Here is a 15,906-nt window from a genome sequence, read left to right on the forward strand (position 1 = left end):
GAAAAGGGAAGATGGAACATCTTGGACATCTGGGGAGACCAAATCCTTTCACAACCTTTAACACTAACCTTGTCTCTCCTACCTCAAACCCCAGAGGATGTGCTGTAAGCTCACCTTTTTCCTCGGTTATCCCCCTCCAATGGAAAGGGTATTTAGAACCAACACCCCGGTATTACTACTACGACAACCTAAAGAAAGGCAGATGGGAAAACATCCCCCACTTACCTTAATCGGCCCCAACAAATCCCCACACCTAGTACTGAAAAGAGGATGAGAAAGTCAAAATCCCCTCCGCCTGTATGGGGTATTTTCAATCTCATCCCATCTCCCCTGCCCCATTTCCAGTAAGTACTGGGATGAGGAAGAGGCGGCCAGGAGCAATACAGATTACCCATAGGAACAGCCTTTGAATGTAGGGAAAGGCCTACTACATTTCACCACTAGGCTGTCCCACTATTAGGCAAGGTCAGGCACTTCACCTTAACCATGCACACCTGACTCATTTGACTCTCGGTATAAAAGGTGTGGTTCTGCCAGGAGAAATGAGCGAGCTGGGATTGCTGGATGGAACGTGGAAGTCGGAGAGTAGGAGGCTGCAGCAGGAGGAGCCCAGAGGATACAGAGAAGAACACAGCGCCAGGACGCTGCCCCGGTGTGTCAGAAGGGTTGCAGCGTGGCGAGGGAGCTGTCTCCAAGGAGCCGGATCAGGGATATCTGCAGTCTGCTGGCCGTATCCAGGCCTGTGCTTGTTCCCCTGGGACATGTGCAGGTCTCAGGGGTGCCCGAGGGGCAGGTGGTAAGACCCTAACCTTGATCTAAAAATCCCGACGAGATTGCCTGCCAGCGCCGTGCTACGGGGTGAGTTTCGAGAGAGAAACTCCGTAGCATGCGGGTGGCTGGAGCGGAAATAGTGACAGAGTGGCAAACGGCGAAAGAAAGCAAAGGAAAGAAAAGGTGCACAAGCTACCTGAACGAGCAAAAGAAAAGGTGCAAGAGGCACGGCAAAGTGTAAAGTGTGAAAGAGGCACAGGAAGGAAGAGGTGCCAGAGGAAGAATCGAGTGTAAGGAGGGTTCTGTCATATCATCGACAGTAATTTTTATGACTGTTGTTTTTATGATACATTTTGCCGACAAGTCATCAATTTGTATTTTTTATCTCCCCTCCCCTACCTATTTATTTCGGCAAAGTGTATTTGTAAAAAAAAGTCGAAAAACGACTGTTGATGAAACTACGTCCTACCGTAAGGAGAGGGGCCAGAAATCGGTGGTTGCGCATAGGAGGAGCAAAAGGCCTCGATACTGCCCTATGAAAACTGTGTTTTGAGTGAACGTTTGTTTGGGACCAGAGTGGCCATGGCTTGGGGAAGGGAACCCTGAGAGGCTGAAAATAATTATTTTCTTTTGGAGCCAGGAGACCCCAAATGAAGTGTGAAACTTCATTTGAGACGAGGAGGGGTTTGGACTTGGGGAATGAACTGTAGAGAGGCCCAATAAGAAACTGCGAGCGACATGAGTGAAACCTAGACTTGGGGAAGGGAACCCTCGAGGGCGAAGAGGAACTTTTATTTTATTTTTTTGGAACTGGAAGGATCGAAGCTTTGGGGGGAGGGGGAGTTGTCAGGGAACCTCAAGAGACCCAGAGACATTGAACTTTATTGACTAACTGCAAGAGCCCTACGTGCAAGGATCTGAAGGAATCCCTTTTCAGTTGAACTATTTTTGAAACTGGCAGAATTACACCTGATGGTAAGGCTACCTGAAACCAGCTTCAGTTTGCATAATTTATTTATTTTTTCTTGTGCTACCATTTTTTTTTTCCTTTTTAAGAAGGGCCCCATATCACATTTTGTCTAAGAGTGAGGACAGGCCAAGGTTTTGACACAGACAAACTTTGGTTTTGCACTTGTGGACATCGACAGCCCTTGGAAGCATCAGTTGAGGGAACAATCCCCTTAGAGTTAGGGCCAGTTATGCATTTCACCAACCCAACAAAGTTTTGTAATAAAGGTTTTCAAACTGTTACTTTTGAGTCTGTGTCTCTCTTGATACCATTCCTGCCTTACAATGCCCTCTGCTAAACCATAACAAATTTTAGCACCCGGGCGAGGGGAGCCAGCCAATCAGATGGCTAAAAACACAGGCATGAACTGCCGGTGTAAGCCTGCGTTCCCAGCTGCCAGACGGCCGGCTCCCCCCGCCACCATCTTCCTCCTCACCCCTGTCCATCTTTTAAAAATGTTTTAACTCTCCACAACCCCCAATTTACCTTATTGCGGCTGTGGCGGCACTCTCAGCCGCCGCCTCCTCTCTCTGCAGAAAGGCTGCCATGGAAAGGGAGCGGGGCCCTGGGCAGGACAAAGACTGATATGCAAATGGATATTACCCATCTGTGAAAGGCACAGTGAGTAAAAGCAGTGGCTGCGAACTCTCAAGTGGTTAATAACCACTGAACAGGTTATCATGTCTGTTCTTGCGAGAGAGGGGCGCCTTTATTTTTTAAGGAACCTGGGATTGGTAACCCTAGGTCTCCTGGGGGCAACCAGACGTGGTCTCCCTCTCACTGTGCTTAGAGAGGCATCAGCTTCACCTCACTGATGATCCCCAACAAGGGTGAAACACATGTATGGGGTTGCTGGTGGTACTCTCGTTCAGATTGGAATTGCCATTGTAGTTCGGTGCTGGACTGCCCCTGGGCAGGACAAAGACTGATATGCAAATGGATATTACCCATCTGTGAAAGGCACAGTGAGTAAAAGCAGTGGCTGCGAACTCTCAAGTGGTTAATAACCACTGAACAGGTTATCATGTCTGTTCTTGCGAGAGAGGGGCGCCCGCTACCTTTGTAAAACTGCATTTATATATACCTTCATAAGAGACAAGACCAGAAAGATCCGTCAAGTGGATTATTCAATATAACAAATTCAGTGGGAGTATTCTGATCTTCGAAATATCAAGGCTGGAGTAGGAGATCCACTAAGCCCAATTGGTGTAACCCCTAAAATTATCTTTCCAGTGCTCTTGCAGGGAGATGGGAGTATTTCTCACTTTCAGGGCCTAACCTCTGGCACTTGGCAGTTGCTTGCCTTGTCCTTGCAGATGTCCAAGAAATTGCATTCCAATATGGTCTGCACACTCCGCTCCTTGCGGGACTCTTCTTGGCCTGGCTCTTGGCATAGGAAGTAAAGAACGAACCCCAGCACCCTCCACCAACAGAGAAGTCAGGCAGGGGTCCGTCCACTGGCACCACGACAGTAGGCCACCCACTTGCCAAAGCAGACTTGTTGCACTACCTCAACCAGAAGAAAGAAGACCACACCTTTGCTATGGAAAAAAGACCTTCAAGTAGCAGTTTTCGAGTTGGGCAACTCAATGTATTCAATTGCAAAAGAACTAACACAGCTAGAGAAGAGAGCAAGTGAGCTTGGAGTGCGCAATTGAATTGCTGCAAGAAAAACTATCAGCCGTCTGGTCTGAGCACTGTGGAATGAAAGTACTCTGAAGCCGTTCTTTGTGGTTTGGTAGTCTTGGAAAATCTTCAGTCTGGGAAAGCTCAGGATCCAAGGACCTCGATAGCTGGATGAAAGATTTTCCATGCAGTGGTGCTTAAGGCATGTGGAGAGGGCATTACTATTGATGGGATTCATCAAGCCTCGTATTAAACAACTGCCTCATAGTGACATTGTCAAGTTCCATGTCCATCAAATCAAGGAAGCCCATCTGAAGGCTTTGCACTTCATAGAAAAGCCAAGCAGTGGTGATCTTTCAATACCTTGTTTCATACACCAAGAGCGAAAAAGCAAGGTTAAAAAAATAATTATGCATCAACTGTGTCATGACAACTTTAAGTACCGCTGCGCCTTTTTGGTCTTGTCTTTTCGTGGGAAGGAAGGTCAATTTGCTGTACCTCGGTGGAAGAAGCACTATGGATCCTAAACCTTATCCCACCATGACAGAATACCTTTAGTTTACACTGTATGTACACTAGGAAAAGATGTGTGCTGGTTGGTTCCCTTTTCCTGGCCTCCATGGTCTACTGCTCCGTGAGGATATCACTAGGTCTGACCAGGGTCCAATGGTTTGTCCGCTCAAAAGGTACTCTGGTGAAGTCCAACTTACAATTTGAAAACTTAATTACTCCATTCTTGGAGACCCATTGCTCAAAAAGTAATTAGAACTAGATATATGGAACTTCATGATAATTGTGCAGCACGCTGCAAAACGTAAGGTGATGCCCCTGGAAACAAACTCAAAAAAGAACAATGAGTTGGAACATAAAATAAAGATTGACGATCCAGGTAGGACTATTGTAGCCTTTAGGAAGTTAGGAATAAGATGAACCTGATTTTGCGTTAATAAAGTAGAGGACAGTTAAACAAAGGTACTTTAAGTGCTGCAATAAAGCAGGTTACAAGCTAAAATCTAATGTAGCCTTGTTCATCAAAACTATAAAATTCCCAGGCTGCTGAGATCCAAAGAAACTGATATGTTGACGTTATTTAGAGATTGCTATATGGATTTATCTATAATAGAAGGCCCTAGTGCCAGAACGATTAGACTTCTCACAACATGCCCGTTCCGGCTGTACAACCCTACGAAAAATGATTTAAAGGGCAATCGGTAAGGAGGTCCTCCTTGTCTTGAAATCCACCATAATTCAATTATATCTCAAAGGGGCTGTCACACCTTTGATGGGGAACCGGGCTCTATGCAGATATTATAGGCCAATCGCACTGCTCACCACAGTCTCCTTGTTGTACAAGTGAATACTGGCAATGAAGCCGGAAAAGTACTTGCACAATGGATTAATCCGTTTCAATCGGGTTTTATCACAAATAGGCAGCATACCTCGTTTGCAAGCTAGTGGCACTGACTGATGTAATGTATAAAACCAAAACTCCATCAGTATTGTTGGGCCTCAATACGAAAAAGGCAGTCTACCACATAGTCCTTCTAACGCAAAGTAATTAGAAAGGTGGGCTTTGGTGAGTACTTTATTAAAGCAACACTTGTGATTTATGATCATCCAAGTACGAAGGCCTCCTTTCGAAAACACTCTTGCACACTTTTTCAGGTAAACCGGAGGGCTACTTGCGTTCACCCATATTATCCCTTTGTCGAAGAATGGACTATAAAGATTCACACAACAGTGGCCCACTCTGGGATTTCCTAGAAGGGTCACGACTGTAAGGCCTCCCTGTTTGTGGGATATCTTGCTAAAGTTAACCAGTCTCTCGTCTGTCACTGCACTGTTACAATTGCTAGAAGGCATTCACAAAGCTGTAGGGTATAAGATCAGTCTAGAAAAGAGTGTGAGGTCCTTGTTATGACTCTTGCTGAAGCGTGAAAGGCACACTTACATGAGGTAGCATGCTTTAGGAAGGCTGCTGATGTGATTCAAATTCTTGGGGTGTATGTAGCAAGGAGCCCTCCAGACCAGACTGGATTGTAACCAACTATCCATCCTGACTTCATAGGGTGAACGAGGGCATTAACTCTTGGAACGATTTTGCAATTTTGTGGTTTGGCAAAATAGCAGAAATCCAAATGTCAGTATTAATGAAATATTTATACTTTTTCAGACTCTCCCAGCGAAGGTCCTCAAAAGGTTCCTCCTTTGTATACAAGACCTAATGATGCCATTTATAGGAATAGGGCCTCCCTTATACACAAGCTTGGAAATGTATTTTCTGAACTAGAAAACATGGAGGATTGGGCTGCTCCAATATTAAATATTGTAAAGCATCCCACTTGAGGGTGGCAAGGGAGTGGCTGTACCCATTGTCTGACAAGGGCTGGCAGAATGTGTCCTAGGTAGGCCGTTAAGATATGTACTTTGGCTATGATCTCTTGCAGCGTACATACTCTCCGCAACATATACTAAGTTCAAAGTATAGGATAAACTGCGACCCAAGAATACGATCTCAATTTTGCCTGGGACCACAATAAAATGCGTTACAATTCCTAATTCATAGCTGCATACAACTGAGTTTTAAATGCTTGAAGGGTAGGGAAGTGAGAATGTTGCACATATTGCTGTGGATAACAATATGTCTTTTGAAAATCGGAAAACCAGGTTTGGGATATGAATACTTGCACTATTACCAGTTTTGCCACTCTGTTCTCAGAGCTGACATAAAGCGGGGGGGGTGGGGGCGGGAGCTACTCAGCAACTCGCACTATTTGATTAATTTATCTTTGCTTTAAATGAGGTGGGAGGCTTTAGATAAGGTGCTTTATACAATTATGTTTCCAGAATCCCGACACTACCCTTCCACCATACAGACATCACTGGTATATTTAGGTAGGGTTTTAGATGATGATCCCTTTCCATGAGGCTAGGGAAGTGAAAGTAAGGGACTTCTTGCGAGTTTGCTGGTAACTTCACTGGAATTCTCTGTCCAGCAGATTTATCACATGATTGCAAATGTCAGGAAGGTATGATAAATACCCATTCTTGCAGCCAAAAGGACTCCAAAGGATATGCTGAGATTTACGAGTGGCGATTCCTATGCAATACATTCCACAAGGTTTAGGTACAGTGGAAGATTGAATTGCAGTTATGTACTGGAGGTAAGTCCTTCACTTCACCTCCAGTTTGGCAGTGCAGTGAAATTGTGGTCATTCGTTCACTGCCAAGACAGTGGGCTAACGGACTTGCCACTAAAAATGCACTGCTCTGCCAAAACTCATAATGACGTCCAATGTCTTATCCCTTTCAAACCCGATTTCTTAACTGCTGCATAATGGTGTATTTTTCCAAGTATCTATTTGAGTGTGTTCTTAAACAATGCGATACTAAATGTATGTATACCTTTACAGTGTATTGTTTGGTGTGTTTTATTTTGTGTCTGGGGTTAATTGGACTTTGGTACATTTCTGCTATGTTACCATTTAGTTGTTTGGTCCGTCTTGGTGAGTGCCATGTTTTCCCTTTAGGATGGGTCGCCTCACCCCTCAAAAGAAGACTGTGAGAAATGTAATTAACACATTGGATGGCATATTTCTTTGTTTCCAACATGTATGGCCCCTCCTCTCGCCTTTTAAATTATGTTTAAAAGCTGCTGTTGCTGTCTATAGGCAAATACAAGTGGACATTGCTGTGAATATTTTGAGTTCTGTGCATTAACTGACAGAGGAACAAATTAACACATTTTTTGAAATGTACTTTGTGAATTTAGGAATTGTCTTTCTGGATGAAGTCGACAAGATAGGCAGTGTGCCTGGCATTCACCAGTTACGGGATGTTGGCGGCGAAGGAGTTCAACAAGTATGCCCTGAATTTTTAATGCTTCCTTAATCCTTCTCAAATCATGCAGCACAGTATTGCTAATATTCGTGTAGCCAACCATCTAATTTAAATGTTTTTTCCAAGACAGAAGCCTCAAGCTTACATGTTATTTCAAGAGAAATGAAGTTCTCTCGGGGAGAAAAGTTGTACCTGAGCTGTATTCTTGGATTTGAGCTACAATTAATAATTTTTAATGAGTAGCTGCAGTTATAACCTTCAGTAGGCAGTATCATGTTGCTAACATTGACACAGGAAGTGCATGATCTATGAAAAAAAACCTTTGTTTGACAAACCTGTGCTATAACAGACCTATCACTTAAATAGGTAATTGAAGCTCTTTATAGAGAATTTCTTCCTACGTAGCCAATCAAACCTTTTAATGTACTTCTAATCTTTTCCACAACTCCACTGACACCTGTTTCACACCACACCATGCTTTCTCAAGGCTGTTGCATGTGGCTCAAATGTATTATTTAGTTAACAATGGTGACCGAACACTTGCTGGTGAAATATCCAAGAGAGTTTGATACTTAAATATCTGCCCCCTTTTTTCAGTAAATGGCAGGATAAAGTCTACCATACTTAACTACATATTAAACTTGAGCCACATACAAGAATGCATAGCAATGAGAAAGCAGTGTGCTGGGAAACGTGTATTTAAAGTTATTGGACACTTATCAAGAAAGTCTTGTATCACTTAATTGTGTGATTGGTTAGTTTAATCTGTTCTAGTGCAGTTAATTACTATTGCATGTTGGGGTTTAAAACGTCAGTTCTCCAGCCTTCCCAGGTTCTTATCTTTAGTAGTCGTATGATGGCCTGTCTGCTTTTCTGTACACTTATGGGATATTTGTCCCTACAGGGACACGATAGGTGCATTTTGCACAGCAAAAGATGTTATGAATTTAATGCTGAGGTGCATGCGCAGAGGAGGTGGCACCTAGCCATAACCCCACCGATTTGTGTTCTCTTCCCCCTGGCCTGAGGTGCATGCTCAGAGGAGGCAGCACCTAGCCATAACTCCACCGATTTGTCCTCTCTTCTCCCTGGCCTTGCCCAGCAGTACTGTTCTTCAGTGGTAGGGCTAGGTACATATTCCACACACCAAGTTTTTGTCTTTAGCACCTATCTAATAGGTCTCCCATTGTTTTCACGCAGTAAATTACTTTGTGGTAATTTACTGCATGGAAATTATTTGAAATGACTTGGACAATATACATATATTTGTGGGCTAAGGGGCAAAAGGAGGTTGGGAGGAGTTGGGATAGAGGTGGTAGTGAAGTGATTTCCATGAAGTAAATTACCATGAACATTTATTTCATTTAAATGACGTGGAACCGTTGTATGCCTCATGGCCAAGAGTTTTCAGTGTGCCACTCATGTGCATGCTGTTTCAGAGGGCTGCTGTTCACGACACTAGTGTTTGATCCAGATTTGATCCAGATTCTCGCTTAAAACTCTGCTTGTTGCGTGATGCACTTTGTTAGGGGACGGATCTTCTTTGGCAATAGGAGGACATCTTTCACGCATTGCCAGTTGCAGTATTGAAGGACTTTGTAGCATTCATGGCTAGAGCTTTCTATTACTTCTTAACACCTTGCTGAGGATGGCGGATGTATTTCTACACATTCCTTTTGGCCAAAGGGACCTGTCAGGACTTCAAACGCCTGATGACCATACTACCAGAGCAACCCTGAGGCTCCCCCGTTCAAGGGTTAATACTGTTGTCCTTGACACCAAGAGTACTTTCTGACCTTATAACGGGGCAAACATGAAGTGTCTCAAGCTCTTCTCAAAGGCTGGGGCTAATAGCAACGCTTTCTACAATTTCCTTTCTGGGATTAGCAGTGGGGAAACCTCCTGGAGGGCGTCCTCTGTTCCTGGTACTGGTTAACAGCATGAGGGGTGAAGGAAACCTGAACTCCAAAAGGGGACCGCAATTACTCCTGTACCGAATTATTAAATTACCCCAAACATGAGTAGTTTGAAAGATTAGGAGACAAATCAGATGATGGGGTTACTGTTACTACGCTTTTCAAGCAGTCACTCACATCAGACATGGAGGCAGTTGACCCACTAGGAGCTTCTTCTACGCTTCCTTCCATGCACAAATCTGGAAAGTGGACAGAACCAATGTATGCTTTCTTGATGATGGTAATCGCTGCCTTAAACTGGTGCCTATTGGTTGTCGTCCTTTCTGATGGTTGAATTGACTTTAGCAAGTTTCGTTTATTTGTTGACCTCCCTGCCTTACTCTTCTTCAGTAAGGTTTAAGAATCTTTTCATACCTCGTTGTGCTCCCTTAGAGTAAGTAGGACAGCTATGTTATTTCTTTTCCTTGGTTGCAGATGTGGTGTCAGCTAATCTAATCGGTTGGATGGAAGGTTAATTTACCTTATTAGAGAGGGACACTGTTCTGTTCATTCCTGGGTGGACCAAGATACAAATGACGAACCAGCTTTGTTACAGATGGCATCTACAGAGGTACTGACGCAACCTTATTCTTCACTTCCGATTTTGAACACTGAAGACTTGTCCTTTGCCACTTTTCAAACTACTGAATCATTCATCTCTGGGTAAAGGACGTAGTGGCACTCATGTCCCCAGACTCTGATGGCCATTAGTATCTGGAAGAGGGCAATGAAGTGGCCACTTTGGCCAAGCCATTTCATTATAACCTCATTAGAGACACAGAATATTTGTTGCTGAAAATTACAGATGCCCCAGGAAACGAAGTAGGTGTGCTGCTCCAGTTCTATTGAAAGATGATCAATCATTTTGATACAAAATGCTGTGCTCTAGAACACCTTTAAACATCACTGCCTATAGCAAGGAAGCCACAGACCGCACCGGTTTCAAAAGATGCTGGCAAAATATTAGCTGCCTTGTGTTTCTTCAAGGCCTAAATCATAATGTTCAGATTTGTTATGAACAAATGTAATAATTCCTAATTACCCTAGCTTTTTCAAAATCTAAATGTTTTTTTTGTCATGTTGTCTGGGTGTCCATTCTTACCAAATCGTAGCATGAAACCCTCTATTCCTTGTAGCCATGCAAAATATCAGTGCTAGGAAATTACCAACATCTTTTGGATGTTTCCAAGGATTTATCTGTCAGGAAAGCTTATTCTGCTTGTTTATATTGCTTTTTCTAGTATATTTGCAATGCTGTCCCTGTGGCCTTTTTTATTTGGTGTCTGTTTTCATTAATGCAGTTTGACATGTGGTGTACACACCATGGCTCATATCTATTCAGCTAAATTGCAAGTAAACCACATCACCCCCGTTAATAGTCAAATCAAAACGTGAAATAAAAGACGAGAGAAGTACAATATTGCACATAAACAAGGAAGGACAATCTAATCCAGCAGAGCAAGCTTTACTGGTACAGGAATAGAGAAGCCAAAGGGTGTTTGTAATGACTTGTAAACCTACAATTTTGAACTAGTTTGAGCAATTAAAAACCATTTTTTGTTCATAACTTTCACAGATGAAAAAAGCCTGGGTGATCGATTCTTGGACACCGATTAAGAAGAACTTATTTTGATGTATTAGCCTGTTAATGTAAGAGGCCTTCTTATGGACTCTATTTTATTACACGTCCGTTGTATAATCTGCGTTACTACCACATAGATAGGAATGTTATTTATTTATGCATTGGTTCCCTGAGGAGAGTTTTTAAAATCACTTAAATAGGAACTGTTTATTAAGATTTTCCTGACTTCAATTGTATGACATTTTACTTGTATTTGGAAGGTTGTTTCATCTTTTGTTATGAGGGTGATGGAGGGCGGGGGAGATCCGGGAGTACTCCACACATTCACTTCAGATGAGGGATTTTATCCACACTTTTGCGAGCAGACTGTACTGATCTCTGACCTCATTGCCTCTGCATTGTAAGGAACTCGGATAGTCCCGAGTGTGGCCCATGTCCAGTTTCTTACCTAAAGGTTGCATTATTCCTAGTAAGTATCCAGGGATTACACATAGCGCCTACATAACAATCCAGTGTCTGCACTGTGCTATTCAGCTTTTCTAAAGCGGGGCGGCGATTATTATGTTCTTCACTCTTTCATCATGTTGCCAATTGATAAATTATTCTTGCGAAGAAATTGAGTGCTTGTTAATTATTTTTTTAACCAAGGATCTACATAATCCAGAAAGTGTCCATTCAATTTTTGTAAAGTAATTTAACATGTCATATTTGTGGGACAAATTGATTTTGAAATGTTTATTTCATGGAATACCCACATAAAAATCTAGAATTGACAATCCATCCTTGAGAGCACCTGACCGCGCAAAAAACATGGGTTGGCTATTTTTAAATCAATTGGCCAACTGTGAACTCTATATGCCAAAATAATCGCAAACCTATGCCAACTTTCCTGATCCAAGACTTTACTTTTAGAACTCTGGCAATCACACCAGGTGCCACGTCTAACATATTTCTAAGGGTGTAATTTTTTCTTATTGTATATTTGAGTGAAACAATGTCATGGTTGTCTGAAACAAAGTATCTGCTGCTGGACCAATTAGATTCGGTCCTTCATCTTATGGTCATGGCACAAGACGCTTGCCAAGCAGGTGCTACTGTTATGTTCACCGCTCCATTGAGGTCAGAGGTGACCAAGGCTGAATACACTTGGCTGAAGCCTTGCGCTATGTACGCAAGCTGTAATTCGGTTGAGTAACTGGTAACCGCTGTTAATTTACTGAAACATTGCTCAACTCAACGGAGCAACAGTAGTGCTTTGGGGATTTCATTAACTTCAACTCCTGTGACTGACCCGCCCAAGTCAAGTGTATGCCTTTGGGAGTGTAATTACTGTGAGAAGGACAGAGGGAGCACTCCCGTGCTTTAACAGAAGCTCGGGTCTAAGCTGTGATTGGAGCTTGGATTTCCAGTTTATAAACACAAAGGGACGTGCAAGAATATGGAAAACATTTTGAAAACCTGCTCTTTCATTTAATAAGACTTGATTGTCTATGGAAAATAGTTGCCCCCATACGCCCACCCTCTTCTGACTATATTTATACAGACCTAAAGAACAGATAGAAGGGGTAAAGGGCAGGGGGAGTAGACTGTGGGCGTTTTGCCTTTGATCGGCCAAACCAAGCATTACAGTGGCAGCTTGGGCTTTTTAGCCCCAGCACATTGGCCAGTGTCATGTGTGGATGCGGCCCCCTGTCCAGCTGAATCAAGAAGATAAAGTCCTTGGAGCAGCCCTGCTGTGGGTTTTCTTGCGCTGCGTTCCTTAATTGCCGATTTAAGTGTGCATTCATATAACCAAACACCAATCACTTTTACTGTAAATGCACAACTTGCAAAGCAATACCTAAGGGGAAAAAACGCATCCCCACTGGATGGGACCATGAATAGGAATCCTAGCACAGGAGAAGTTTTTCAAGTACCCAACCATAGCCACATATTCTCAATGGGACCAACAGTGGGTCTTACAATCTGGTTGGATAGAGTGGTGGCTCAGAAGGAGGGGGGGGGGATCTACTTACTACCTGCATATGGTGTGGAGCAATTTAAGTTTTTATTTAGAACCACTCCTGTGCTAACTCTGAATAAGTACAACAAGCCCTCTGAAGTGGCTGCAAAGTGACAAATGGTGAGGTTTGACCATCCAGATCAAGCCTCGACCCCCAAACTACAGCCGGCAAAGAAAGCAACTATGCCAGCAAGCAGGGAAAGGAAGAATACACGGGGCCGCAGCAAGATTACTCATTAATTGAAGGAACAGTCTGTAGATAAATCAAGTTGGTGGGGATTGTGGGATTACGGGTGGTAACACTACCCCCACCCCTTAGTGCTGCACCAACGAGCCAACAAAGAATTATGATGGACTTCTTCTAAATTCCAGGTTCTGTAGTAAGACCGTCTAAACTCCAAAACAGAGTACCAGATGCACTCCTTCTGAGTTCATTGCTTCCATCAAAACCTGACAAAATGATAGTCGATATTCATCCTCTCACCCAAGATCTATTGCTCCTAATATGGATGAAATTTCAAATCTCAAAAGTGCAGGAATCACATGGCATTGAATCGCAGGCATCTGGACCTTTTGCAGGTGCTATCACCAACATTAGGGTACAGAGGGAACCACCTAAATCTCAAAGAGGCCAGTCCACCCAAATAAGAAATGGGCCAGGAAAACAAAAAAAGAAAAATGAAGAATAACTCTAGAAAGTTCCTGAGAAATCTTTGTAAATGACACCTTCCCAATATTAGGAGTCAACTCTGAGATCATCGGAGAATGTTCAGGTGCAGGAGAATGTTGAACGTACACCTACTAACATTCTGCAAGGCAAGCAAGAAGGAACCACACAAACCGATGGTCGAGAGAAATGTCAAAAGACAATGGCCCGTTGGCAATAGGCCGGGATTCTCCTCTTGAACAGAAATACTCTGAGGCAATTCAATGCACCTTCAATTATCGTAAACCAGAAAATGACTATAAAAAAAACCTCATCTCAACAAACTGATAACATAGAAGTCACTAGGGCTGATCTGCCAATGGAGAAATGTAACAAAGTGACTAAAACAAACTCAAACGCCCATGGGAACCCATCTTTGCCTGCAGGAACAATGCACAAAGATTGGCAGCGGAACATTCAAAAAATAAAACTGGCGACTCAAATGCAGACGGCTGATCATTTAACCGAATCCAGAGGCAAAGAATGGGACAAAACAAAAGCAGATTCCACCCATATTGGTGCCTGTTCTGACACCGTGCACAGCTCTTTCGGTCCAAGTATCAAAATGGACAGATGGGGGTCTAGCTGAGAAAATAACGGAGCATAGTTCAAAGCCATATGCAGCACCTGGACTGTGGATCGAGCAATTGTCCTCGGCCATGCAACGCAGGCCACTGAATAGAAACAGAATTCCGGATTTGTTTTTATTCTCAACATATGACCTAGACTACATTCATTTTCATAATGATGAGTCGACTGACATTGTAGAAGTCGACCTAAAGTCCAGACTGGGAGCAAATGCTCTTGTAAAAGCTTGCGACCAATTTCTGGACTTGGGCTATGCAATTTTGACCAGAAAGCCAATTTTTAAAAACGTGAGAACAATGGATCACCAGAAATCAGCGTGCAAGTGTAAGGGTGACATCTTTAAAGTACCAGAGTGAAAATATCACCAAAGATCCAAAAGCTGTGGGGTAGTGCCAAGTAAATGGGAATTCAGCCCCTTCGGATCAAAAGACTAAGTTATGGCCCTTGCTGCCAGAGATTTCTTCATAGGTCTTCCAGAAATTGGGCTGTAGCAATGTATTTCTTTAGCTGTTCAGGGCTTCATTATTTCAAGCGTGAACTCTGGGGGGCTACAGGAGTTTTACAAATGACACCACAAAAATTGATTTACTTGCCAGTTATGACCTGATCTTACTGCAAGAGAGTTGGCTGGGTCAGGCCTCAGAGTAGATGATTTCTCCAATCTAGACCAGGATACAACAAATTGTAATGGGGGGGAAACTATCAGGAGGTCTACTGATGGCTACCCGTTATTCATTAACAAAGAAATTGGAATTGGTTTCTAAAAACCATCAAAGCATTCTAGCAGCAAGGTGAAATTATGAAGTGGGAGGGGTCATGATGAATTTGGCTGTACTAAATTTGGACTGGAATCCCATGAGTTCCACACTGGAATCTTTTTTGGATAATGTATTGGATGTATTGTTGGAAATATCTTCGGTGGGGGTAATGCAGAAAATGTTGATTGCTGGTGACTAAATTAATATTGCTTTCAATCAAATAGTGTCCTCTCGAGTAGTTCTAACCAAAGGGAGAACGGGGATAAGTGGCTGCCGTTCATGCAGGAGTGGGATCCCCTCATGGCAAATGGCAGTATTGAGGGAGATATTCCTCCAGAGATAACATGGAAAAACAGTATTTCCAATTCAGTTATAGACTACCTGTGCTTCTCAGGGGACATCTTTGACTGTTGTAAATCAATAGCAATTCGGGATTGCAAGAACAGTGACCACTGTATGGTAACTGCAGAGCTATCTAGGGTCAGCTCGACGCACAGGTTTGTCAATTTCAGGGGGGGCAACAGACTATCCAGTTTCACAGCTGGTGGTCAAAACATTAATATGAAATTGGGTGAATTAGTTATTTCTGTGTCTGGAGATATTCTTGACAGATTGTGCCTCTTCAAACTTCCAAGTCTTTATATGGAACTCGGAAAGACCAACAAATATGGGTGCCAAACCTAATATCTCCCACCGGCATGATTTTGATCAGGAAACTTGGCTGCGTAAACGTGAAGCAAAGAAAAACATTTGTGCCTTGAAATACGGCAGCCTACCCACGCTTGAATTGAAGCAGGAAAATGATATCATAACTGGGTAAAATGTGATAGTCTGCAAAAAACCCAAAGATGAGGCGAAGCAATGTTGCAAACGTTGGTTACTGAAAACACTTGCAGTTTCTGATCTTTAGTGAATGAAAAGGGAGGTCGGCAAACCAAGTTTACATTTTGAAGATCTTCACAGGAATCCAGTGGGAGCGGAGGTAAGATCCCAGGTAATCCATAATCCCTGGAAATTAGAGCTATCAAAGGAAGACATTGGGCTTCATTACAACTTGGAATTTGCCGCT

At 43.0% G+C, this 15,906-nt stretch overlaps 1 protein-coding gene across 2 annotated transcripts in view; it reads left to right on the forward strand.

Annotated features, from left to right (window-relative positions):
- CLPX (caseinolytic mitochondrial matrix peptidase chaperone subunit X) overlaps window positions 1-15,906 on the forward strand; it is a 417,306-nt gene that overhangs the window by 330,568 nt on the left and 70,832 nt on the right. For both annotated transcript variants that reach the window (XM_069625088.1, XM_069625087.1), the window contains one exon: window positions 7,179-7,267. In XM_069625088.1, coding sequence (XP_069481189.1) covers window positions 7,179-7,267 — 89 coding nt within the window. The remainder of the gene's footprint in view (window positions 1-7,178; window positions 7,268-15,906) is intronic.

This window comes from Ambystoma mexicanum, chromosome 11 (assembly GCF_040938575.1).
Source record: "Ambystoma mexicanum isolate Mex_15411 chromosome 11, UKY_AmexF1_1, whole genome shotgun sequence".
NCBI classification, from domain to species: Eukaryota; Metazoa; Chordata; class Amphibia; order Caudata; family Ambystomatidae; genus Ambystoma; species Ambystoma mexicanum.